The sequence below is a fragment of the Poromitra crassiceps genome (assembly GCF_964638095.1).
Source record: "Poromitra crassiceps genome assembly, chromosome: 10".
NCBI lineage: Eukaryota > Metazoa > Chordata > Actinopteri > Beryciformes > Melamphaidae > Poromitra > Poromitra crassiceps.
The window spans coordinates 30,396,943-30,424,773 of NC_139631.1; the positions used below are offsets into that span (position 1 = coordinate 30,396,943).

The 27,831-nt window shown below is 44.5% G+C and overlaps 1 protein-coding gene across 10 annotated transcripts in view; it reads right to left on the minus strand.

Moving 5' to 3' along the window:
• Positions 1-26,520, minus strand: part of gapvd1 (GTPase activating protein and VPS9 domains 1) — a 40,383-nt gene extending 13,863 nt beyond the window's left edge. For 8 of the 10 annotated variants that reach the window (XM_083644148.1, XM_083644147.1, XM_083644140.1 and 5 more), the window contains exons 1-12: positions 26,395-26,520; positions 16,700-16,916; positions 11,301-11,568; positions 10,607-11,179; positions 10,427-10,507; positions 10,169-10,303; positions 7,839-8,031; positions 5,069-5,229; positions 4,584-4,713; positions 4,042-4,167; positions 3,739-3,912; positions 270-407 (exon numbers count right to left, since the gene is read on the minus strand). In XM_083644148.1, coding sequence (XP_083500274.1) covers positions 270-407; positions 3,739-3,912; positions 4,042-4,167; positions 4,584-4,713; positions 5,069-5,229; positions 7,839-8,031; positions 10,169-10,303; positions 10,427-10,507; positions 10,607-11,179; positions 11,301-11,568; positions 16,700-16,884 — 2,164 coding nt within the window. In that variant the 5' untranslated portion in view covers positions 16,885-16,916; positions 26,395-26,520. The remainder of the gene's footprint in view (positions 1-269; positions 408-3,738; positions 3,913-4,041; positions 4,168-4,583; positions 4,714-5,068; positions 5,230-7,838; positions 8,032-10,168; positions 10,304-10,426; positions 10,508-10,606; positions 11,180-11,300; positions 11,569-16,699; positions 16,917-26,394) is intronic. The other 2 variants (XM_083644144.1, XM_083644142.1) reach the window with 1 other exon arrangement.
• Between the last annotated feature and the right edge of the window lie 1,311 nt (positions 26,521-27,831).

Sequence of the window (27,831 nt, forward strand, 5' to 3'; positions counted from 1 at the left end):
TGTTTCCAGCCCCCACCATACAAAGCGCACACACACACACACACACACGCGCACACACGCGCGCACACACACACACACACACACACACACACACACACACACACACACAGAGGACGTGTCCGGGAACACGCCTTTGAGCCATGGAGAGAGTCATGGAGATGTAGTGCATAAATCAAGACAAAAACCAAAACACAATGATTACAAGATGTCTGAGAGTTATAATTGGAGAATGAACCCAAACTCCCCCAAACAAGTTCTGGAGAACCCACCTGAGTCACTAGGCAGCACCTCCACACTCCAGGCCTCGCTTGTGGTCTCTGAGATGGTGGACCCATAGGGGTCCAGCAGTACCGAACCAGAGCCAGGAAGACACAGGAGGCTGCCGAGCATGTTCTCCACAGCTGCCCCTGAGAGAGAGACAGACAGACAGAGTTAAGCCTCTGCCACACGGCCTGAAAATACATTCTTCACAATCTGTGGAAAAAGTGTCAGAGCAGAAATAAGTCACCTCCATAGTCACAAAGTCAGCTTGAAGGCACCCTTTTGCCAGCCATGGTCTATGTGCTGTTATAGCGCCTGTATATTCATTTGCATTCTATGGTTTAGTTCTAATGAATTATTACCATTCTAACAGGTAACAAATTACAATTCTTTCAGTCTCGTGCATGAAACCAATTGTAAATTCCACAACAACATTATCAAATGTCCTATGACAGCGGACTTATATCTACCTTGTACAGTATCTGATTTTGAAAGGGCAAAATGCCTATTGCATCAGTTCAACGTCTTCTGCTCTTGACTTTCAGAAAACATTGGGGAAAGGGCCTGAGATAAGCAAGACTGCATCTCTAAATAAAGCCCGTTTTCTCCCGACTGCTGTGTGGACGGGGCTTCAGAGACGGTGAGCTTTGCGTACAGAGACACACAGAGAGAGAGTTGGAGGTCACAGGCATTTCACGCTGGGACCCACAGGCACATATACTCCTGTGCCAAAGGTCAGAGGTTAATGGTAATATCTCACCCTGCCACCGGGCCTCCGGGGCCATGACTTTGAGCTGTTGATTAAGCCCGGCATTACTCACAAGCAAATTAGCCCTTTGCCACCACCCACCCTCCCACAAAGTCCTAGGCACCACGTCCCTCCATCTCCATTTGGGAAGAGCGGCTTAACAAGGCGGAAGAATGCTGAGGAGGAGGAGGAGGAGGAGGGGGAGGAGGAGGAGGAGGAGGAGGAGGGGGAGGAGGAGGAGGAGGAGGAGGAGGGGGAGGGGAGGGGAGGGGAAAGAGCTTGCAGGTGTTAGCGGGAGTACAGTGGCTGGGGGGGGGGGGGGGGGGGGGTTGGAGATCAGGAGTCGACCTGGTGGTGGTAGCGCCCCCTGGTACGTCGCGCTTCCACTTCACGGCACACACACACGCGCGCGCCACGGGCCTGCGATGCGTGCCAGCGCCCAGGCAACAGCGTGTGCTGCGGCTGTTGGCGGGGGCAGGGCTCTCGTTTGGCGGCGGGAGAGCTCCGTCCCGCTGTCCGTGTTTACAGTCTTCGAGGTAGGGGCGCAGAGCACTTGTCTTTCAGGTGGATGATTAAATGAGTGGCACAACAAGAAGTGAAACAATTAGAATTTCTGCCTCATTATCATGGTAATCTTATCAGTGGGATAATGAGGTATTAATGGATATTTAATGTGCATCTCATAACCCAATCCCTTGGAGAAAACACATAAGGAAATCGCTGTAAATTCACTTAATGATGGAAAAGTCCCCCAACGCCATATTCCGAAGAATGAAAAATGGTGGATGCAAATGAGAAGGAACCAAGGTCAATAAGACTGCGGGGACTGAGTGAATGTCAGGGAAAGGGAGAGAAAGAGTGAGACAGAGTGAGACAGAGTGAGACAGAGTGAGTGAGCAGCCAGGAGAGAGAGAGAGAGAGAGAAGCGGGTGGGCGGCGAGGGCAAACGGAGACTGAGGTAGAAGAGACAGGAAGACGGGGGTCTGAATAACATGAAGAATCAAACTGTGCTATCTAAAGGAATTCTGATTATTATTATTATATCCAAGGCAGTGATGGCAACTGCACGTCAGACCCTTGCAATCTAAATAAATTACTCTCAAGGCCCTAGTTATTACCTTAACATGATTTTACCTGTGATTCTGGAGGCCTATAAACTTCCAGTACATATTTATTTGAGATTTTATTTCAATGAAAGAGAGCTGTACATTTCATTTTTAGGCTTCTCACATCTGTCATATAACCAGAGGTTGTTTGTACTTTTGGAGGGGTCTATATCCCAACTATCTTGCCTGTTTCTGTCCATTTTCTAAACCATATGTTCGTCCTGGGTTTATTTGGTTAATATAGAGACTACAACATATCAGGAAATAAGTAATGGTGAATTGTACAGTAGTGAGGCTTTGGCTTGTCCTTCAACTTAAAATGGCAGCATTACTTACATATTGGAATAGAATACCAGGATCTACTAAAACGAAACCATTAACATGGATTAATTTGTACTAACAACGGGTAAACAATAAGTACGGTAGACAATTCAACTTCACAGAAACTAGCTGGGTAACGGTATGATTTGAACTGGTAAGTACCGGTAGATAATTTATTTAACATTACCTAAGCATACACATGGTAGCATAATAATAATAATAAAACATATTTAATTAATTAACGTAATCTTGGACCGTAGTCCAGTGCTGTGCTAATGTGGACTTTCCAAATCTACTGTTCTTTGCTTTGTTGGTGAGCCAAGCATTTTTTTTACACTTTTTATTCCAAAAAAGAAGTACCGGTAGTCTTGGTTCAAACTTTTACCACACACACACACACACACACACACACACACACACACACACACACACACACACACACACACACACACCTCTCTCCAAGCCCTTCACTAATAAAGCTGTCGATTAAGAAATGCTGACTAAGGTATTATTGGCTCAAGCTTCCACAGTCTACTGGAGAAGTTGATTAACTTGATCAACTACTGTTAACTGGGATAAAGTCAAGTCAATCTCAGGAAATTGTGCCAGAGACACATAGAAAAGTCTATAACTAAATTGTGTCCCCATCTTAGAGAAAAGCAATTTTTTTTTTTTACATCCAAGTGTACACACCAATGTATTTTAAAAGTAAGTTGGGACAATGGAATGGGTTATATTTGCTCTACCTTCATACAAATATCAGATCTAAAGATGAATATTATTGACTATGATTCTGTGGGTGTTTATTATATAAACGATAAAGTGCTGGCATACCTTATTCAAAATACACTTGACTTGAAGTTAATAATTGGTTGTCTAATATTATGTCAATTGCATGAGTGTATTTGCATAGTTGCAAAACTTGAGCACCTCTAATACCTCATTAACATCAACAAACACAACAAATACAATTGGTCTATGTAATTTATTTCAGCCCGATTATTAATAGGTAACGGAATTGATTATAATGTATACTAAATGTTCTAGTGAAATAGAATGTATGTATTAAAATCATAGAAAACTAAGAAAACAAAGCAATGTGTATAAGCATGGATGGCATGTGGTGTAATGTATTGTAGAACCTGAGTTGACGCGAAATGCAATTTCAGCCACAAACCACAAGGTGGCAACTTTTCCCTAGATGTACTTAATAAAAATTCACAGGCTCATTATTTGCAGGACTTTTTAACTCACAAAATGTATAACGGTGGCCTTGTCTGTTGAGACCGCCTGCCTACATACCTGCTATCTCCTGCAACCGATCTTCATCCATGTTGGGGTCAAAGTCGCTGCCCAGCACATCGGTGCTCCACGTTTCGCTGACCGTCTCGGAGATGTCCCGGTCATCTGTCAGGCCCATCATGTCTCTGATCTCAAACTTGCGCAGTTTATCATCCAGGTTGTCCTGCGTGGTGGCTGAGGGAGACACGGATAATAAAGTATAACTGGCCTCGCTTATGAACCTTTTTCCAACTCAGCCTTTTTCGGCAATAATACAGACAAGAACCACACAAACTACGCAAACACACACACACACACACACACCCTGTTCGTGCTCCAAAAGTTGTAGAGCCTCCACCCCGTTGCTCCCAGATGGTCCAGCACCAAGCTCAGACACAGACTCTCCTTCCAGGTCCAGAGACGAGACAGAATTAGAACGGTTGGACGGACCTGAACGGGGGAAGAAAGCAAGGCAACAGTAAGCATGAATGAAACAGTCCCCCTGTGGGCCAAACAGGAAATACATCACCTTGTTGACCTGTAGATGTAGCAAACCTGTTGGGCCAATCAGTGTAATGTTAAAAATGTTGTTGTAGTGCAGTGGTGAGATGTTTCATTCTACAAAGTTTGATCAAAATTGATCAAAATCCAATCAGCAGTATCTGAGATGATAGACTGACAAAGGAACAGAGACCGATCCATAGTCCAAATCACATGTCCCCAATTAGAATACTGGTCACTTTTTACTAGGTTATCTTTATATGGTTCATCTGTGTGTATTATTACTCTGAAAATATAGAAAGAACAGCCAGCTGATCTGTTTTTTTTTAAGCATCATGCGTCTTCAGACTGTAGTGTAGACTGACCCTCTGAGATGCCTTCCAGGTTGTCACTGCAGAGGGAGAAGCGCAGGGTTTTGTCTGGTTTCCCGTGCAGCTTGGTGTCATCAGCAGGTGTGTCCCCCTGGGCCCCATCAGCCATCTGCAGGTTCAAAACCTACAGTGCAGCGGAGAGGGAACAGCAACTGCTCAAAAATGTACAAACACATACAACTCGCTTATTTTTTGGCTGTAACCTTGCAATTACCACAACTCGGTCTTGGAGAGAACGCCTGAGTCAAAGACATGGTGGCAGTCAAATTTGTGTGAGGCCATTTTTATCTGACGTCCAAGGTTTCTAATCAATTGCACAACACAGCAGCAACCAGCACAAAGCACTATGAAATGTTGACACCGTGTGAAATCTTTTATTTCCCCCGTCCCCAACGACGAGAGGACATTTTATGACACGGACTTTATCACATCATCCTCCGCTCTCCTGTGAACGAGTGCATTAATTTAAGTCCCATTACCTCATTCTCTGACATCATCCCGGGGACAGTCTGAGGGCCTGTTCCTAGTGCCACCACCAGCACCTCCTCTGGCATCACCTCCTGTAGGGACTCTTGGGAGCTGGCTTCTGTCTCCCCCTCCTGGGCTATGTTGGTACGGCTGCGGCTGCGTGCGGCTGCTGCTGGGGTGAAAGGGATTAGTAGGGAAGAAGTGTTATTTTCAAATTGTCACATTCAGAGGACACTAAATAACAACATACGGTATGCTACCATGTTCTAAGCACAAAGTAGTTGTTAGACTTGGGCACCAGCTGACATTTAGGAATTTATGTCATTTTTAAAGCCATGGGCAAGCCAATCAGTACTTGTGAAAACAAAGCTCTAGCCCAAAGCTGGAAATCAGAGAACCAAGGCACATGCTTGTGTGAGGTCATTGTCACACACCAACGTGCTGCCGGTAACTGCTATTCAAAATTAATGAGACTGAATTTATGGACTGTAATGTTGGTCTAAATTTGACATCCAAGTGAGGTTTACGTCACAGCAGCATTAACAGTTCCACACAGAAAATTGTGTCAACCTTGAGCAAATCCTCTTGGAAGTGATGATAGTTTACTTTTCACATTTTCCAGTTATTTCTCTATGTAGCTATACAAAGCTATATCAAAGTTTCTGGCTATGATTGAACTCTCCTGTGGCAAAAAAAATTACATTTCAAACATGGTGATGAACATGGTATCGCTTATTTAACCATTTAAAAAAATCCAGTGTTGAAAACTGAAATTGTGTGACCATTAGACATTAACTCCTAATTTAAATACTAGCATCCAAAGTAAATGCTATGCTGAAATGCTGTGCATGTTGAAATACCAACTGACCTGCTTTCCAGGGCATTTCAGGCATCACAGTTGCATGCTAGACACAGTGAAGCACTCTCAAGCAGCACATGACGTGCATACCGTTCTAATGACGGCTCTGACGGACTTCTGCTCAATATTTGGTGTTGTTATAGCATGATGGGCTAATGGTTATATGATATATATATATATATATATAGCATGATGGGCTAATGGTTATATGGCACTGCAGTGATTTATGAAATTCTTTGGCTTCATCCATAGGATATAGTCACAATTACAGAAACACCAAAATACAAGTCCTAGACAGGTGAAGGGGTTCTTGTGCTTCTGGATTTGTGTGGGATGCCTGACATTGAATTTATCCAATCATCTCTTGACGACTATTGCAAATATGACTCAAGAAGACCAACACTGTGATTCCATGTGATCACGTTCATCCAGCGTGGCATTTCGGCACAAGTGATGTTTTTCCAAAATAACCATCTACCAAGGCGAGAATTTGTATCTTCAAATGTTTGAAGAGCATGGAAAGAATGCTGGCTGTATGCCAAGCCCTTGAGGAACAAAACATGATCCCAAACTGGGCATTTAGAAGAGATCCTGAAATTGCAAGTCCTCTTCAACCGCATTCATTCACCAGAAGAAGGGCCAAGATGATCACTCAGAAATCGCTGAAGCTATTGTTTAAGTGATTACCCTTTTGCCCTTCCCTCTCAAGGGAACGCCAACTATGCTGTTAAGAGCACAACCACGCCATCACAGAGGCACACCATCATTGTGGTGGGCAGTCTTTTTAGGGCTTGTTGTGTTTCTTTTATTTTGACCAGACCACCTCATGCATGGACCTGAAGGAGCAAAGAAAGATATGTTTCTTTTCCCCCACTCTAGCTGGAAATGAATAGCCATATCCCCCGCTGAATGAGGAAGCAGAAATGTGAGTGAGTTAAGAACATGTTAGCCTGTAACGGGCCTGAAGCAGCAGGGCACAGCAGAGCAGGCATGGTGACAGCAGCACGCGGACAAGAAGAGCGCTGCTGCTGCTGGGCTAAGCGGTGGCAAAGGGATGAGTGCGTACAGCTTGGAGCATGAACTGATGCTGGATGAGCCTAATCTAACAACAGGCCACTGGCCCGAGACACAGACAGACTGTTAAGCTCTCTCTCTCTCTCTCTCTCTCTCTCCAGCCCTAACGCGACCGAGGGGAGGGCTACCCACCGAAAGGGGTTACTAAGGGAATGTGCGCAGACAGACTGGTGCTCGTGGGGTCCCAGGATGTTATAGCTGCTAAGTGTTGTCCTGGTCAGTCATTGGCAGCACAGGAGGAAAGGACAAAAAAAAAGCACATCTCAAAAATGCAATCGAATGTCAAATAATAGCAAGTTGTATCGTGTATAAACATCATATTTCAGAGAAGCAAGTGGAGGTGGTTAATTTCTAATCGAGGGGGGAGTTGCCACAGCATCGTTTGTCTTGGAAATGGTAATGAAGGTAGTCTATGCATCTTTCCATCCATTCCAATTAAAATGAGTTCATTTATATTTGGTAATTTAATTGGTTGTCATTGCTGTAATTGAGCCCCAATCCAGGCCATGCTAATTATCCTTATAACAAGCCGAGAAGAAGCTCATTAAGCTTTCCTACAAAACAAGTGCCTTTCACTAGCCATCGCCACTCAACTCCACTTGTTTATTTTACTCCTCATTAGAGGAAATAAGAGTTGGAGCTTCCACTTCTTGTTGCAAATTCTGGTTTTGATTAAAAAAAAAGCGCAGTGGCCTCCAAAAGCTCACATCAGGACATTACGAGAAGTTGCATCATTTTCAGTACACACAGTACATCAATAATGAATTGTGAGAGGCAGCGTGGCCAGGAGGAGGCAGAGGCTGCAGGTGTGGAACAGCAACGTCTGAGGCTACGGCGATAGTAGCTACCTATGGGGAGTCTGTTCTTCTTGTTGGCAGGAGTGGTAGCTGGGGACAGCTGGGGGGTGTTGGACGGGGTGAGCTCCAGACTGTTGCTCTTCACAGTTTGGGACTGGGGCACATTGGCCAGCAGGGTCTCCAGAGCCATGTGCTCCTCCTCCCGAAGGTGGTCCCCTGCCATCACACTCCGCACAAAGTCCACCTGCAGGACGTGCGAGACAACGTTTTCTAAGATCATCGTTCAGCTCTATTGCACCACATTTCATGGTTCTCAGTCAGCAAACCCTTCTGAAGCGGGGTGTGAGAGGTCTCCCTTTCTCGTCTGACAAGTTTGGGCCTGTCGAGCTTGTATGCTGCTGCTGCACTGGAATCTAAACTGCCGCTTGTTTAAAGTGTAAGTTTTTACACCAGGCCTACGCCTACAGTTAGCCACACACAGACCAAAGGCTAGTAAAACACGCTAAATAGAATTCATTTCACACCATTTCACCTAGCCATTTTGGGGGTCAAAACGGTCATATGGTTGTCTTGACTGATGTATTGGATGTTTGCATCAGGTGCAAACACTGTAAATAATCCAACATTATTTTGATTCTAATGGCTTGCGTGACTTTTTTTTATTATCGTGTTATAGGCCCTCCCAAATATTGCGATATCCGATATTGTGAGGGGGGAAGGAGGCTGAGAGGTCGATATGCCCTTTGCAGGAACAAATGCAACACTCTTAAAGGAACAGCTCACCCTAAAATCCAAAATACATATTTTTCCTCTCACCTGTAGTGCTATTTATCCATCGATATCGTTTTGGGATGGTTGCCTGAGTTTTGGAGATATCGGCCGCAGAGATGTCTGCCTTCTCTTGAATACAATGGAACTGGATGGCACTCGGCTTGTGGTGCTCAAAGCACCAAAAAGAACACATTTGAAAAACTCAACAGCATTGTCTTTTTCCAGAAATCATGACCCGGTTACTCAACATAATGCACAGACTTTGTTGTGAGCAGTTTCATGTAGGAACTATTTTCTTTTGCAGTCCCATGTAGGAACTAGCTAGCAGCTAGCGGGTGTAGTTTGGTCAAAAGAAAATAGTTCCTCCATGAAACTGCTCATAACAAGGTCTGTGGATTATCTTGAGAAACGGAGTCATGATTTCTGGAAGGAGACATTTCTGTTGAGTTTTTCAAATGTATTTCTTTGGCACTTTGAGCACCACAAGCCGAGGGCCATCCAGTTCCATTGTATTGGAGAGAAGGCAGAAACTCTGCGGGCGATATCTCCAAAACTCAGGCAACTAACACAAAACGATATAGATGGATAAATAGCACTGCAGGTGAGAGGAAAAATATGTATTTTGGATTTTAGGGTGAGCTGTTCCTTTAACAGTACCAATAATGTACAGTAAGCAGTGAAACGAGGATCAGCAGCAAGGCCGACTGCAAAACTGTTTTCCCCCTGATTTTGAAAATGATTATTTTTTTCTTCTGTAAATCACAATATTCTGCAAATGTTCAATAAAAATCGGCCTAAGCCTAGTTTCCAATAGGGGTTTTGCCTACAGTATATAGTGCTAGTATATGAGGTCATTGATACATGGCACAATGTTGACTACTAGGGATGGGGTAATGGGTGGTACACGTTGTTGGGAGTCAGACTGAAATCTGACTCCCCCCCACACAGGACAATTTACAATTTTCTAATCCATCAAATAAAGTTTTGTGCAATGAGTGACCCATGAGTCACTATGTTAACTCGGTTAACAAAGTTTGGGTCTTCAACATATTCAATAATGTTAAGAAGCGGGTGGGGGGGGGGGGAGTAATCAGGACGTTCACATGGAATTACAAATGGAACAAGCGGCACTTGAGCTGCCTACTAATGTCCCACCATAATCACCATGATATATTAAACATAGCCCGTTATGCTAATGAGGTCATGAATTAAGCTAATTAATACATTAATTTGCAAATATTTCTATGTCAACATACTTGTTTTCACATAAGACATGAGCACTATTAATATGAACTCCATATTTAAAGAATTACGCCGTTATAGCAGTTTCAAGAACATATATTTGTCCTCATTAATATGCAGATTTATGCAGCAAGGTGCTCCAAAACCGAATCAATCGGATCATCTACTCGACTCTGTGGTGTAGGTTTGACGTTTCTATCGTGCATTGTTCTTGAGTTATTGCGTTTACAATAATGCATACATGCACACAGACACCTACACACACACACCTAGCACACCAGGTAACGCACTGTGGTGATGGGAAATTAAACAACTCAAATACTGATTTGGGTATAACTACTGACAGAAAACTTGAATGAGGAACCTACCAACGCTAGCAGCTGATTATGTGTCATATAGACCACAGTCCTGCTGAGGCCTTCTAGGAGGTTCATTGAGGACATGGGTGGAGTCTCCACTGCTCTTCCTCCGATCACCACGTCCACGAATGCTGCAACACAACTCTGGAGGAACAGACAGAGAAATGTAACCATGAAAGAAATAAACATCATGTATCGAGGCTGTGCTTACAAAAATGCTACACAGGTGACATACTAAATGACACCAATGTGAGGTGCACTGCTTACCTTATCAAATTTAGACAAACTCTTTTGCCTGGGGTATCCATCATCATCAGCCATGGCCAGTTGCTGCAGAAGCTGCCCTACCTGTACAACAAAAACAATGCAATGTCCGTCTACTAGACTGCAGAACGATATTATCCACATGTTCTGTATGAGTGTGTGAACACTTGCTCTGACACTGACCTGCATCAGGTTGAAGCGGGCCACTTCGTTGATGGGGGCATCGGAGATGATGCCGTACTGCTCCGGGTTGACTATCGCCGGGCAGATGAAGCAGGTCAGCAGCAGGTCTGTGCACATGGTGCGCACCTCGCCCACCTCCAGACGCTCCACGCACGACAGAGTCTTGTACATCTGGGACACGATCCAGCGCAGGCTGTGGGGAAAGCAGTAGGTGTTCTGCTTCAAGTAACCGATGAACTTGTTGACCAGAGCGACCAGCTTGGCTTCGTTGGCCTCCACGGCCGCCTGCACCCGCTGCTTGTAGCCCTCGGAGCCCTTCTCCCCGAAGCGCTCCTGCTGGGCCACGGTGAGGCGCTCCGTCACCTTGGCCGGGTCCGTCTCCAGGTGGTCTTCGTCCTCCACCAGCAGCTGCATGATGGGCTCGTGGAGGGTGGCGGTGAGGAAGAGCTTGGCCGAGTACAGGCCCTCGGAGAAGAGCTTGAACAGGATGCTGAAGGCGCAGGTTCCCCGCCGCAGCAGACGCCGAGGGTTGTCACTCTCCTTCAGCTCAAACTCTATCAAGTAGCGCAACACCTGGCGGGTTTGACAGGAAACGGATACATCCATTTGAGATGTCACCACCTTACTGACAACAGTTAAAGAGGTCTCATCTTACTCACAAGGTATGAAAGTGCCAATGTCTACCGCCACTCACCTGTAACAGGTAGCTCTCGTCCTCTTGCATGATACAGTTGCCATAAAGGGAGGTGAAGACTGTATGAATGACCCCCTGGGTGTGCTCCTGGTTCAGCCTCTCTCCAGCCACCAGGCAGGACGCTACCAACCTGGGGTTCTCCCTCATCCTGGACAGGAACTCGCCAAAGAGGCTCTCCTGGAAGCCCAGAGTCTTGTAGCCATCAACAAACTGTGTGTCCTCCAGCACTTTGGCATGTTGGCAGCACTCTGCCGGAGAGGCCTCCGCACTGGAAGACAGGGTTGATTTGTTTCATTATTAACAGAGACTAAAGCGATGCACATCGCCGACAGCACGTTTGAACAGAGATTAGAGATGAAACGATAATGAAAATTTCACATCACGATTATAGTGACCAAAATTATCATGGTTATTATCACGGTATTGTGCAAATGTGCTGAAAATGTTCAAAAAGTACTTCTACACTCACTCAGAAATAATTTCACCAAGTTTTATATTGAAAACTCTGACCCAAAAAGGATTGATACGTTCACTGAAATCATTTCTCCAAGGCTGCGCGTCTGCATCTCGGAGACGGTTGCCAACTTTGGTTGATGATGGTGGACAGTATTGACCATGTTTTTCAAAGCGTATGGTCATCATAAGGAATTTTATCACGGTTATGGTAAGGAATTTTATCACGGATATCATTAAAACCGGTTATCGTTTCATCCCTTACAGAGACGCATAAAGCCCAGGCTGCTGATGATTGGTAGTTAGTTAGACAGACAAAAAATGGTACCACATGCTCAATGATCAAAGGGCTGCTCTGACTGTAGATTCCCTAGACATGATTGAGTATTAATACAATTAAAACATCACATCAGAGTGTGTTTGATGCTATAAATACTTACTTACACTAAATGTAGAGCTCACTGTTATATATAAAACAAATCTACTGTAGGTTTCTCTGCCAAACCAGGAGGAAAATACCTTTTCAGTCTTTGCCAAATGATTCTGGGAACATGTACGGTACTCAAAGTTAATTCTCAACAGGAAGCATGTCCAAAGCCACAAGTTTCAATGTTAGTTCTCTCAACTTTATTGATTGAAGTCATACACATGTTCATCGGGAGAGATTAGCCTAGTATAGGGCCGCTGCTGGCCATTTGGGTGCCCTAAGCGTAATTGTTTTGTGGTGCCCCCCCCCTTCCCCGTAAAACTTTCAATAACTGTCAAACGAAAGACTGCAAAATCATTAATTATGAACGATACTAGTGTATCTCACATTTCATTACATGTGGGAAACAAACAATTGTTAAAATGACTGTACATGTCAGCAAACAAGTGATTGTTAAACTGTACATGCAAGCAGGGGCGGACTGGGATCATAATTCAGGCCGGGCATTAGATACCAAGTAGGCCAGGCCGATACAGGCCGACGTGCGTGCCAGCGTCCGAAGGGCGGCGGCGAAAAATTTGGGCTGTTTGAAGCCCAATTTGGGCCGTTTGAAGCCCAATTTGGGCTGTTTGAAGCCAGATTTGGACCGTCTGAAGCCCGATTTGGGTCGTTTGAAGCCAGATTTGGGCCAGTTGAAGTCAGATTTGGGCCGGTTGAAGCCAGATTTGGGCCGCTTGAAGCCCAATTTGGGCCGTTTGAAGCCCAATTTGGGCCGAGTCCAATTTTACAATGAGATGCACCCACTTTAACCCTGAATAAAGTAATAAAACCACTAGTAAACCAGTAGGCGGCGCCTGGCCTGCTGTTCAGTCAGTGGCCTGACTGAGGGCACACAAAAAAAAAAAAAAAAAAAAAAAATTGGTGCCCTCAGTCACATGATGCCCTACACAGTCTGCGTACTCTGCGTAATGGTGTGCGGCGGGCCTGTCCTAGTAGCTGTAGGTTTGGAAACACACCCAGGATTTCTGTTGAGCTTACTATACAGAACCCGGCAGCAAGTGGAGCTACAGTACCAACAATACACAGACTCAAACTTGAACTTTGTGCTTTGGTATTTGTACCTGTGCTGTAGTATTTGTACCTGTGCTGTAGTATTTGTACCTGTGCTGTAGTATTTATACCTGTGCTGTAGTATTTGTACCTGTGCTGTAGTATTTGTACCTGTGCTGTAGTATTTGTACCTGTGCTGTAGTATTTATACCTGTGCTGTAGTATTTGTACCTGTGCTGTAGTATTTGTACCTGTGCTGTAGTATTTGTACCTGTGCTGTAGTATTTGTACCTGAGCTGTAGTATTTGTACCTGAGCTGTAGTATTTGTACCTGTGCTGTAGTATTTATACCTGTGCTGTAGTATTTGTACCTGTGCTGTAGTATTTGTACCTGTGCTGTAGTATTTGTACCTGTGCTGTAGTATTTGTACCTGTGCTGTAGTATTTGTACCTGTGCTGTAGTATTTGTACCTGTGCTGTAGTATTTATACCTGTGCTGTAGTATTTGTACCTGTGCTGTAGTATTTATACCTGTGCTGTAGTATTTGTACCTGTGCTGTAGTATTTGTACCTGTGCTGTAGTATTTGTACCTGAGCTGTAGTATTTGTACCTGAGCTGTAGTATTTGTACCTGTGCTGTAGTATTTGTACCTGTGCTGTAGTATTTGTACCTGTGCTGTAGTATTTGTACAGCGAGTGCGTTACAGTATTTCTACATTCACATTCACACCCCGATGGCGTGTGCAGCCATAGGTTGAGGCGATGTCTCGTCATAGACGCTGGGTTAGCTGGCTCAGCCTAGCTGGGGGCGTGGTCAGGGTGGGGTAAATCCCCCATTCTATCCATTCAGCAAAGTTAGAATTGAGCTGCTAGCCCAGCCCAGGCAGACACGACACACAATCGGGGATTTAACCACCGCAGTAAACGCACATCTGAACAGACGTCTTGTGCTCTGCTCTAGAATCCCCAAACCTGAAGTTTAGAGCCGCAGCACCGTCCTTTGGTGAGTCAGCCCGTTGAGATATATGGGCGGTTTTACCCCACTCGTGCTCCAGCCGTTTAACATTTTGTGGGCGTTCCCACCCACACTTGCCGACTGTCTCTATGCAGGGCGCTGCTCGAGCTCGTAGGAGTTCAGACATGCAGCCCCGGGGAAGCAAGCCTCAGAACGGGAACCTTCTGATTCCCAGACGACGGCTCTACCTCCTGAGCTACTGCTGCCCCGATTTGAACTTACTGATAGGAAAACTGCAAACTTAGGTCAAACAGTTGCATGTTTTAAAGCACAGGACAAGTTCAAATGTGGAATCTGCACTCTCGGCTATTTGGAATCCATATTCAATGAAAGCACAATTGTTCTTCTTGTGTTCCCCCTCCAAAATGACATCAGACATTTTAATGCCTTGCACAACAGTTCCTTGCCAGCATTACGTCAATGTCAGACAACGCCTAAATCAGCAGTGCCTGGAGAGAAGTACACCACCTCTTACAGAGACCTAATGAGCAATGATCATTTTAGCTAGACCCACTAAACTCATCCTGTTTATTAAGAGCAAGCATGGCATTGATATTTACATTACCCCAAAAGCCTATGTGGACCTATCAATGGCAATCACTCACTTTCTCCTGTCCATTTTTATTTTCAACAAGGTAACAAGGTCATCCCCACTGTTACCTACTGTCCCCACTGTTACCTACTGTCCCCACTGTTACCTACTGTCCCCACTGTTACCTACTGTCCCCACTGTTACAGTCCAGCTATGCTGAACAGCCATAGTAACCAGCATAACACCCTTAGGGCTCTTCCTGTCTTGGTTACTAGCAAGTCAGTCCCAGTTTCTACCACTTGGAAATGCATAATGATGACAGTGTGATTTGCACAAGTTACACTTCTTTTTGAGCTGACAAACTGATACGTCACTGGAATAATTGTCAGAATAATTAGTTGAAAATCATATCCTAGAATTCCCCAAATCTGCTACCAAAGGCCAAGCATACCAAGTCAAAACTTAAAGCAACTTGATTTTCTGTTCTTTTCATACAGAGGGATGCCAGATTACTCTAATAATTTAAAAAAATCTATGATATCTCAAGCACTTCAGCCAATACATGGAGCATTATAGCACTTTCTAATCTGTAACTGGCAATGAATAAATGTTACTGTGCATCCCCAGTGGTCATTTGGTTTGGTGTCCATTCCCTTGTGCCCACTCCTGCCAGGTGTGTAGGTTGGTGGTGGTAGAGCTGACCTGGTGAGAATGAGGTGTGTGTAGGTTGGTGGTAGGGCTGACCTGGTGAGAATGAGGTGTGTAGGTTGGTGGTAGAGCTGACCTGGTGAGAATGAGGTGTGTAGGTTGGTGGTAGAGCTGACCTGGTGAGAATGAGGTGTGTGTAGGTTGGTGGTAGGGCTGACCTGGTGAGAATGAGGTGTGTAGGTTGGTGGTAGAGCTGACCTGGTGAGAATGAGGTGTGTAGGTTGGTGGTAGAGCTGACCTGGTGAGAATGAGGTGTATAGGTTGGTGGTAGAGCTGACCTGGTGAGAATGAGGTGTGTAGGTTGGTGGTAGAGCTGACCTGGTGAGAATGAGGTGTGTGTAGGTTGGTGGTAGAGCTGACCTGGTGAGAATGAGGTGTGTGTAGGTTGGTGGTAGGGCTGACCTGGTGAGAATGAGGTGTGTAGGTTGGTGGTAGAGCTGACCTGGTGAGAATGAGGTGTGTAGGTTGGTGGTAGGGCTGATCTGGTGAGAATGAGGTGTGTAGGTTAGTGGTAGGGTTGACCTGGTGAGAATGAGTTGTGTGTAGGTTGGTGGTAGAGCTGACCTGGTGAGAATGAGGTGTGCAGGTTGGTGGTAGGGTTGACCTGGTGAGAATGAGGTGTGTAGGTTAGTGGTAGGGTTGACCTGGTGAGAATGAGGTGTGCAGGTTGGTGGTAGGGCTGACCTGGTGAGAATGAGGTGTGTGTAGGTTGGTGGTAGGGCTGACCCGGTGAGAATGAGGTGTGTAGGTGGTTGGTAGAGCTGACCTGGTGAGAATGAGGTGTGTGTAGGTTGGTGGTAGGGTTGACCTGGTGAGAATGAGGTGTGCAGGTTGGTGGTAGGGCTGACCTGGTGAGAATGAGGTGTGTGTAGGTTGGTGGTAGAGCTGACCTGGTGAGAATGAGGTGTGTAGGTTGGTGGTAGGGCTGACCTGGTGAGAATGAGGTGTGTAGGTTGGTGGTAGGGCTGACCTGGTGAGAATGAGGTGTGTAGGTTGGTGGTAGAGCTGACCTGGTGAGAATGAGGTGTGTAGGTTGGTGGTAGAGCTGACCTGGTGAGAATGAGGTGTGTGTAGGTTGGTGGTAGAGCTGACCTGGTGAGAATGAGGTGTGTAGGTTGGTGGTAGAGCTGACCTGGTGAGAATGAGGTGTGTAGGTTGGTGGTAGAGCTGACCTGGTGAGAATGAGTTGTGTGTAAGTTGGTGGTAGGGCTGACCTGGTGAGAATGAGGCGATCGAGGTTGATCCTCTGTTGCTTGGCGATCCAGGCGGTGCGGTACAGCCTCTCAGCCGTCTTCAGCACGTCACAGTTCAGCCTCTGGATCAGCTGCTTCTCCGAGGCCACATACAGCCGCTCCTGCTTCAGGTGGTGGGCCAGAGTGTGGATGTCTGGCTTCACCATCTTCACCGGCTCAGGCAGGCAGAGGCAAAGGACTGCAGCAGGGAAAAGACACGACGTCTCAGTCACACTGAAATGATGGAAGCTCCCAGGAAATGAGGTGAACATGAGGAACAGAAGCTAAACCGTGTGACAAAAGCCAACGTCAAGTTTTAAGTTCGGTATTAGAAGGTTGCAGTGCACACAACTCCACTCCAAGTTGACTTGAAGCGTTGTGCTGGGTGCCCGAATGCAGAAATGAACAGGGAGGGGGGAATAAAAAAAAAAAATGCACTCACAAGTGAACTTTTCTTGTTTAATACGGGCAAAGAAACATACTTGTTTAAGCCTTGAGCCATCATCAGCGTGAGCGTTGAGTTCAGTATTAAACTTGCATATTATATTTTGCAGATGGGGGAATTAAGTGTGATTTTGGTTTTGAGACTCAGGTTTATTCATAGAGCCCTCAGGATGAGTTCCAGTAGGATTGATATTGCCTATTTCATAATGAAACCCCCCTCTACCCCATGAGTCTTTTTTTTTTAACACAACATCAAGTACACACCGCAGGCAGCTGGTGAGGGAAAGTCACTGAATCTTATAGGACCAAATATGGTGTAACACCGTCCTCATCACCTGAAGTTACCGATAGAAACTACGAGCTCATCAACGCACTGCTGAGTAGGGTTGTATGAGGTACTACTACTTCTCGATGGTCAGTGCGGTTGGCACACTACCAGTTTGGAGAAGCAGAGAGTAGTACCTGCATGGAAGCAAAGCAATAAAATGTACTGCTGTGTTATGGAGGGGGCCAGCAGCAGCTAAATGTATTTAGCCACCTAAAAAAATCAACAAGTGTACACTATAGCTATTAGGGGTGGGGGGGGAAATCGATTCACCTAAGTATCGCGATTTCTAATGTCACGATTTTTTGAATCGATCTTTTATTCCAGAATCGATAATCGCAAAAAAAAAAAAAAAAAGAATTTGGGTGCTTGCAGTCAGGCCACTCACTGAACAGCAGGCCAGACGCCGCCTACTGGTTTACTAGTGGTTTTATTACTTTATTAGTTAGTCTGAAGTAATAATTACACTTCAGGGTTAAAGTGGGTGCATCTCATTGTAAAATTGGACTTCAAACGGCCCAAATCTGGCTTCAAATGGCCCAAATTGGGCTTCAACCGGCCCAAATTTCACACGTGTCGGCCCATATCGGCCTGGCCTGCTTGGTATCTAATGCCCGGCCTGAATTATGATCCCAGTCCGCCCCTGTTTTTAACTATAACGCCCAGCCCTACTCATGATATAATATACAGTCTCTAGTGTATGATTCAACTTTTCCCATGTTCTAATCTAGTGTAAAAAAGCAAACAAACTGAAAAAAGAAAAGAAAAAAATAAACAAAAATCGCAATAAATCGTAATATCGAATCGCAATAATCGTAGAATCGCAATACTTAAGAATCGCAATATAAATCGAATCGGCACCCAAGAATCGTGATAGTATCGAATCGGGAGATAAGTGAATCGCCACAGCCCTAATATCTATTGACTATTTTCAGCACTTTACAGCACACATTTTCTCAACCATACAACTGTATTCCTAGTTCTACGCATAAGCACTAGTGTGCTGCGCACTGTATTACGCCACCAATGTCACAGATCAGTTCTACAGTTGAGAAAATGTAGTGCCCAAGGAAAGCCAGGGCTGTCTGGTGGGAAGGTCAAGCTGAGCTTTATAACAGCCAGGTTATAGTTACAGTACCATCGCATTCTCTATCACAAGGTTGGTTCAACCCGTTGGTTGGCCCTTAGTATCAGCAGAGATCAGAGAAGGTTTATGTTCATTACAAAGCCTTCGTTGGGAGATTACCATTCTATCTTAATTCATTTTGACACTGGGATATTGGAGCGTACCGCACACGCTCCCAGGACTGTCTAATAAATGAGGTCCCATGCGTCTCCACAGACCTCTGAAAGACTGCTTTTAGGTTTTGTACTTCGCATACTTGGAATATTTTACACGGTTTGTTGTTGAAATATGATTCCATTGTTCCCCTGGGATATTTTCAGTCAGATATATAAACTCTAAAATAAACCGGTTTTAAATTATGTACTTGTGAGATGGACTGATCTGTGCGATTCTCTTTTTTGTTTGTTTGCTTATTTAGTTGTTTATTCATTTATACTAGTGTTGCACGATATACCGAAATTTTGATACTCTTTGTTAAACATGGTTCGGTGTTAGATAGTCTCAGCTCCCAGACGTTTGGTGGCGCAGCTCACCAAACGCTGACAATTTCACTGTCAGAAACTGTCTGTCAGAGCCCGGCGAGAACGGCCGGCAGCAGACATGCCTACATTTATTATTAGAATTTTATTTGGTAGCGGCAAAGCCATTTATCATAGTTCCAATATAGAGCAAGACACTGATGTGCTGCAAAGAGAGTTTATACCTGTTGTTTATTTTACAATAATTTTTCCTACCCGGAAGTGGTCCGCTTGCTACTGTGAGTCATCAGCAGGCTCTGTAACGTTAGCCTCGGGAGTCGGGCTTATCGCTGGGGGAAAGACCTCTAGCCGCCGGGGCCGGATGAAACACGCCCTATTAACAGGTTATGTTTGTTTCTAAGTGATTAATATGTTTCTCCGCAAACGCGGCAATGTTTTGCGAAACACTGGTTCTGCATGAGCGTCACTGCCCCCAGAAAGCAGGCCCGCCCACAACACTCATGATTGGTTCTCCGATGCAAGGCTTCCAACAGCGCCACCTAACGTTATGCAAAGATTTAAATTCTCAGTCTTACAGGAGTGAAACGGATTAAGACTGAGGGCTGAGTCTAGGTGTTAGAAGTCCCCAAAGTTCAGTACCATCACTTTAACTCTGCGTTGTTGTGCCTTTAAAAAGGAAGTTGCGGATTTCCTCGTCTAACTAACGTTACATGCGACGCAGCAAATAAACAAACTCAAGTTTCCCAGTGTCTCACTCTGCCATCACACTGGACATCAACACTAGCAGGAGACTTCTCCCACTCCCGCAAATATACAGTAATCTTATGTGTAACGTTAACGGAAACATTGCTTACCGGGAGGGAGAGAGAGGAGCCATCGCTAACAGCTAAGCTAAGTAACTAGCAGATCTGAAAAGCATAGAAACAGCTGTGGGATTAGTGAGAAAGTCGGTAAAAGAAGGAGAGAGCTACGAGTACTAGTGTACATTTAAGTGCACAGCGGGTAATCAGGCAACAATAATTTATACATTAATGTCCTCCGCAGCTTTCGTGTTCTTTGCGATTTTTCTCTACTTATAATCTCGGCACAACTGGAAAAGAGGGTCTCTCAACCCGGCTCAGTGTGTCTTCCGATTGAGAACCAAATAAAGGTTGATTGATTGATTTCCTTTCTGGCAAATGCTGTCAGTATTTATTTACCATTTAAACAAAGCAGCATTGAAAAGTAAAAATATCCAGAAGAGGAGCAGAAAAATATTTTCTTTCCTGTAAAGGTCTGGCTCAATTCTAGCTCACACATGATGCTCACGTCATACAAGGGAAGTGATCAGATCATCTACATCAGGGGTTCCCAAACTTTTGTGACCAAGTACCACTACGTACCAAACCAAGTTTCCCAGGGACCACTTCCACTGCGTATACCAACCCTCCCCCCCTGCATAAAATACAATTTGCTGATTTAACCATGCAATAGCAGCAGAAAGGCTAAATAATATAAGGCTACTAGCTGGTTCAAAACGAACACACGTGTGCGCACACACGCACATCTGCCAACATTAGGCTGTGATAAAGAGGACCCCTTTGAAAATGTTTTTTTCCCCCTTGCCAAAATTGCGCCTATCTTTGGAGTGTTATTTAGCTACCTTCCTCACAAGCTAGCATGAGATGGTAGGCACAAATCGATTCCTTAGGTCTTCTAGTTACATATGATACCAGAGACTTCACTCTGGCTTTAAAACTGAGCCTGCTGCAGCCTCTGAAAGTAAATGTCCGAAAATCGGCCCAATCCGGCTACTCCTCAGGGTTAATATGATGAAAAAACGTTTCTGTAAAAAAGAAAAAAGGAAAAAAAAGCTATTCTCTGGCGGACCACACAGTTTGGGAACCAATGATCTACATTGAGTGGGCTGGCAGCAATAGCAAGGTTCCGCAAGGTTCAAGCTTTTCTCCCCGCAAGCTATGGGGTGGCTCCTCCAAGATATGGGTGTCACTATATTCACACCAGAATATGCTAATCACATCACGTTTTTCAGATATACACAGCCAGGACAGGACATAAAAATCAAAGTGAATGCATGAAATTTTAATGATTTCTTGGAGAATCCTTTGCACAAAAGGCTCTTTGTGGCTGGCTGCTAACATGGCAAACAGAGCATACTGTGGAGTTAGGAGGAGTCTGGGACGTGAACGAGAGGAGACTAAAGAAAACTGCCTCAATGTGGGAAAGACTATAAGACAGTAGGGGTGCTCCGATCCGGCTAAGCCACGATCCGATCCGATCCGATTCCGATTCCTAGGGTCACGAATCACGATCCGATTCCAGAATCGATTCTCGATTCCAACGATTCTCGATTCCAGAATCCATTCTCAATTATGTCGTTTTATATTGCAATAACACACAAAGGCAAATCTAAGACAAAAAAGGTCAGATTTATTCATGCTGAACTTCAAATTCAACTTCTGAAGTATTACAGTCAAGGCCTAAAATTCATTTTGCAAACTAGGTTGGGAATTCCCCCTTATGTTCTTCAGATTTATAGACTTTGGGGGGGATCTGTAGACTTTGGGAGGGATTTATAGACTTTGGGGGGAAGACAATAACCAAAGTATAATAACTACGCATCTTATGTCCAAGAGGTGGTGGCACCGTGGCAGTACACAAATTCCAAGTAAAAGTGCAAATACTACTAAAAAAAAAGTACTGCCTGAGAGGGAATCCAAACTGCTCACAAACTGCTTTACCCACAGAACCACACAGGAGAGCCAGGAGAGGTGAAGGAAGATAAAGGAGTTCTCTCATCTCTAATGTGTGATTTTACATTTCCTTTGTAATTCTTCTGTGCTTGTGTTGGGACTTGTTTATAATGGTTTTGCCTTATTATACATTTGGTCTTTGGTGTGCTTATTCTAGTGTACAAGCACTTTGTAACCTTGTTAAGAAAGGTGCTATACAAATAGTTTTTTATTATATTATCATATCGATGTGGTGGACATATCCCACAGTGTAACATCGTAAGGCAGGTTGATGACAGTGGGCAGACACTGACAGTTTTCTGAATAAACACCTGCATCAGGTTAGACAAAAGTGCCCTGCATCCAGTGAAAATCACTGACCAAAGATGAGTATTTACTTTGATGACTATGGGGGGGTCATAATCTGAGATCATGTTCACTTCTCCCATTGACGACTCAGACCTGCCGAAAACTAAGTCTCCTAAGTGGTCGTGTCCGTGAAAAACCATGGGCAAAAAACCCACGTGACAAAATTACAGGAAGTGAGTTGAAGTTGGGCTGTCTTGCTTGAAATCCCATCGTCTGATACGGCTCAACTGCCATGTTGTGTGAACTTCCTGTGCCTGCCTACTCCAAATCATTACTAAATCAATGCCTTGCATGGAGCTACCTGGTGAGTCAGTCTGGCCGTGGCCAGCAGCACTGGGGAACTCTAAAGCAGAAGAGAAACCAAACAAAGGACGATGGGAGGGAAGGCCACCTTCAGAGTTGTGTGAGAATGATCATGGGTGAGGCAGGAGAGAGGAGAGCCAATGAATACTGTTATGATGAGAGACAGGAGGACCAGCCGGCCAATCCTAGCATTTCATTCTGTGCATACATGGGCTGCATCATAAATACAGATGCAAGATCGAGACAAAACAGTGGCTTCAAGAATATTCAAAATCAGCACGACTGAACATTTCAATTCTCCGCTGGACAACAGATGACATAATGCCAAGGTGACATAAGGACAAAAAAAAATCAAGAAAAAGAGAAAAGAAACACTATTCCATAAGTGGAAAAGATCAAAGCAACACAGCCCACTCTTTCCACTACACGCACGCACACGCGCACACGCACACACACACAAAGGCTTTTTATAGATATTCAAATGATTTCACTTTTTAAAAGGGGTATTTATGGTTTGCAGACAACATCCCCTTCTCACTTCCCCTCCGAATAATTTCTTATGCTGCTCAGCAAACAACTAATGTAAGTTATGAAATGAATAATCAGTGAGCTTAAACTTAAAAAGGGTAAAAGAACATTAGAATAGCCTAATGTGAGCACAAAACTAAGGCTCCTAGAAAGCATGATTCACCAACATTGTCATAATCCACCACCAGCACTGCATTATGTCTCCAGTGTTTTGCACAGACAATAACAACCAAAATAAATCTCATAAAAGTAGCTTTGCCTGTTCCACTGTGTGTCTTAGCAGCTCAGTCAGAGCATTTACTCTTGTTGGAAGCATTGCTCCAATTATGATATTATGGAATTACACTGTGTGTGTGTGTGTGTGTGTGTGTGTGTGTTGGGGGGGGGGGGGGGGTGAGGTTAAGGGATATATATTTAAAAAAAAAAAAAGTGATTCAGCCTTTAGGAAAACAATATATTTGGGTTGTGGACAAAACACAGACATTTGACGACGTCACATTGGACTTTGGGAAACGCTGATTGATATTGTTCACCATTTTATACCATTTTACGTCATTTTATAGACCAAACGAAATGACTAATCAAGAAAATAATCGACAGATTAATCTAGTCCCATATCACAATATAATATCACTCACTATATTGCTGTCTGAGCCCTATGGCAGCACCACCCCAACAAATGTATAGCCACAATCCCAGCCCTAATTGTCAAGACATTATAAGCAAGCTTTACAGAATAAAACAGAAGCCTACACCTAAACAATGTGGGCTAGGCCTACAATGGGGCTTAGAAATACTGAACACCCAGTTTCAGGGCAAAAAGATGTGACCCTGCCTTGTTCATACTCAATTACTTTCTAGACTAAATCTTGCTACACATTTGATTATCTCTGACTTACTTATTTCCCCATAAATGTAAGATATCTGAACTTCCTGACTCTTACTATTCCCAGAGCATACTGACTGACTGAGCCTCAAGAAGTGACATAATAATGACATGAGCATTCTGACCTCTTGCATGAAGATGGATGCATTGACAATATATCATTTCAACTGAATGGACCCATGTTGTACATGATGTATAGTCCTTGTACGTCGTCGACAAATAATGTTAAAATACTGTCTGCCCAGTGCCCACGAACCCAGTTAGAACAGTCTGCTGTTCAGCCTGTGCCGAATTTAGGAGAGAAGCGTCCCAGTGCCGACAGGAACGTTGGGAGTTTGAGTATTTCATGACATGTAGCACACTTGCTTCCCAAGTGTGCTAGATTTTATCACTGTGCGACCGTATCCGTGTGACTGCAATGTTGTTTGCTCGCCGCATGCAAACGGTGCACCATGATAGTGAGATCAAACACACCCTGCTCTAAATTCGGCACAGGCTGTGGAAAGACTGCTTTTAAACGGTTGTTTCACGCAGGAATATCATTTTAACACCCCCGCCTAAACTACTGGCTTCCGTAGGGAGGTTATTAATATTATATCTTCGGATTTGCGATCGGACGTTGGAGACTGGTAGGAGAGCATTTTAAATGCTCGACCCCCCCAATTTATTGATGGAATGCTGTGTGACGCTGATTTAGAGTGGATCAAAGAGGAACGGAGAACAGCAGAACATATGGGGCTACTCTGGGTGTAGAAATGGAGCAAAAAGAAAGACAAGAAAGCAAAGGAGAAAGCAATGCCACCTGCAAACACTGATTCACACACACAACAACAACAACAACTGCAGTGCTCAACCAGTTGAACAATGTTCATTGGGATAAGTTGAATGGCCCCTCCTCGTCTCAGCTGCCTCAAGCCACCATCAGCGTGAGGAAGAGCTACGACGCACAGTTTGAAGTGAGTTGTTGTATTTAACTACAATTAGTGGACCCGTGGGAGTTCCCCCCCCCCCCCACACCCTGCCAGGAGTTAGACCCACCCAGTCTGCTCATCCAGGAAGGATGACATCACGGATGACATCATCACTGATGACATCACATCATTGGGTAATTACCTAATTAAAAAATCCGCAGGGGTGCTCTTTAGACATCCTGAAAGTTTCAGCCCGATCACACGTAGAACGGCATAGCTGTGGCCGAACAAAATTCTGCTCACAGACGGACACCTCTCATTCTTATACTAGATTAATCTATTGTTAATGTTATTGATGATCGATTCAGGAACGTGTGCAAAATTGACATCCCTAGGCATTGTTGTAAAGCGCTTTGAGTGGTCATTAGACTAGAAAAGTGGTGTATAAATGCAGTCCATTTAGCATTTATAGGCCACCAAGAATCACTTAGCATTAAATATAGAAAGCTACTTTCTCAACAGAGATCTGGAGTTTTCATGTAAATGTCCAATTTGCTATCCTGTGGGCTTCATTTGCAGCAGCTCAGCCATGAACAAAATATATCTCTTCAGTTTTAATAACGTTTGCACAAAAGTACCAATGGCAGCTGTGACAAGTACTCCAATCATCAGACCAGAGACTGGTGATTTGTGAGGGCTCCAAGTAGCCCACGGTATCAAAAACAAAGTAGAGACACCCAGGGCTTAATGTGCAGTGACCACAAGACTCAGCCCTCTTGTGGCATGCAGACAAGAACATGGATAATTCGGGGAAATGACCAGTCCCAATGTGTGAAGTGATGGTATGGTAAACGTTATAGACAGATTACTAAGGACAAAACAGGAGAAAGTCACTTCTAAGATGAGTTCAGGTTGCTGTGCCGTTTAGCGACAGAATGTTCTAACGTTACTTTCATTGACCTTAAATGACCCGAACAACTGTTCAAGAACGTTATGTCTGAATGGCATTTAGACACAACTTTAAACATTCCGTGCCCAGCCTAAACGGATGGAGGCAGAATTTTAACGTTACACGAAAAGTGGAGAACCACCGACTCAGAAACATAACATTTTAATATGCTGTTAACGCTATATTGTGTACAATTCCCTTGATCCGAAATGTCTATGCAGCCAACCGAGCTTGACACACACCGTGCGCTATGGCTAGGCAGGCAACACAACGAGCTCAGTTAACTTAACCTCAGCTAACGTTAACACTTGGCTGCTTGCCACCAGACGAGTTTGAAACAATATCTAATAAAACATCTAGGTCAGCTAAACGAGATGTGCGTAGCCAAGACGTAACGTTACTGGTGCTTCTGTTGTTGTCAAGGAGGAGCACAGACCAAATTGCCGAACTGGCTAACCTACCTAGCATTACCCTGCTGCTACGTTAACCAAGTTAGACTCGGCTAACGTTAGCTAGCCAAACAGGGTGAGCTAACGTTGAGCTAGTTAGCTTAGCTACAGACTGCAAGCTGATGAATGGCCAAACATGATGAACAAAATATGCTAACGTAAATTCATCAACTTACCAAGTGTAGCTAATGTCTAAGGACTGTTCACAATTTCCCTAAATACCGTTGATCATGAGATTTTTCGAAAGACAGTTGTCTGTTAGCGGATGGTCGTCTCACTGTTCTAGCTTCTGTACTAGGAGCGAACACTGCTGTCATTTGCTGTCATCACGAGGAGACCTGCGCAACCCGCATGCGCAAAGGCTTGCGTGTTGTTGCCTTCATATGCTGTCGGAAATATCACAATAATGAGTTGTTGTGGTGCTGCTGTCCTAAACATGTCTCAGTTGAGTTGAGGCAGGCATACTTCTGATGATGAATATCCAGGGGTGTAGTGATAAATACAGAGGTGGGTAAACTATCCAAGGTTGAGCAGTTTACCCACCTTGTTTCCCCTCATTGATTGATACAGTTGATCTGAAAATAGGTGAGTAAACTCTACCTAATTTCAAAGAGGTGGTGCTGCAGGGTAAATTGCCTTTACTTGAGTTTACCCTCCACTACGAACATGAATATGACAGTATTGTCTAGTCAGTAATCATTCAATGTGAGTTTTTTTGTACAAAACAAATGGCCCAAAGTGTGAGACTACGACTGCTCTCTAACAGACACTGAAGGGATTGTAGGCTATGTTATATGGGATTCATAATGCACATGTTTTATGAATGTGAAAGGTTTCTGTGTGCTATCTGAACGGTCAACATTCATTTTGTGGCTACACCAGCAGGTGACAAGACTAAAGAGGCAAATTGTGACCTTTTGCATTGCAAAGAGCTGCTCCTAAATGAGCCATCCTCCCCATTACCAAAGTCTCGTCTTACTGCCTCATCATGTTTCATTTTGTCTTGTTTTCTTATCTCATTGTCACTGTTCCTGTAAGTGTCAGTTTTCTTGTTTTGTCCCGGCACCTATTGCACCCTCAGCTGTCCTGGTGGGCGTTCCCTCTTTTAATTCCATTTGGAAGTTGTTTTTCCCCCATGGACCCTGTCTTCACTTCATAAGTTCTAAGGGTCTTACATGTAAGGTATTGTAACGTGTTCGGGTAATCCAGGTATTACCCGTAATGTGATGTGCAACATAAGTGTCTCAACGGTAGCTAGGAACTAATGTGTGTGGGTGTGTTCCTAGGGGAAACGGGGTATATAGGACCAGCGGCCGGGGTGCCGAGGGGAGTCAAGCTATGGAGTGAGCGAGACCGGTTGTGGTGTGTAGAGCTAGCGGTGTGAAGCTAGCTGCTAGGAGCTAAAGGAGCCTGTGAATAAAGAACCTGTACCAACTACAACTCTCCGTTCTTTGGCGTATCACCGATACGTTACATTGGTGTCAGAAGTGAAGCGGTAACGCCTGATTTCGGTCGAGAGGAGAGAGAGTGAGGAGGAACGGCGGAGGAAAAGTTGGAGATCAAAGGCTCGAGCGACCTAGCAGTAGCGAGCTAGCTGTGTGAGCTAGCTGCTA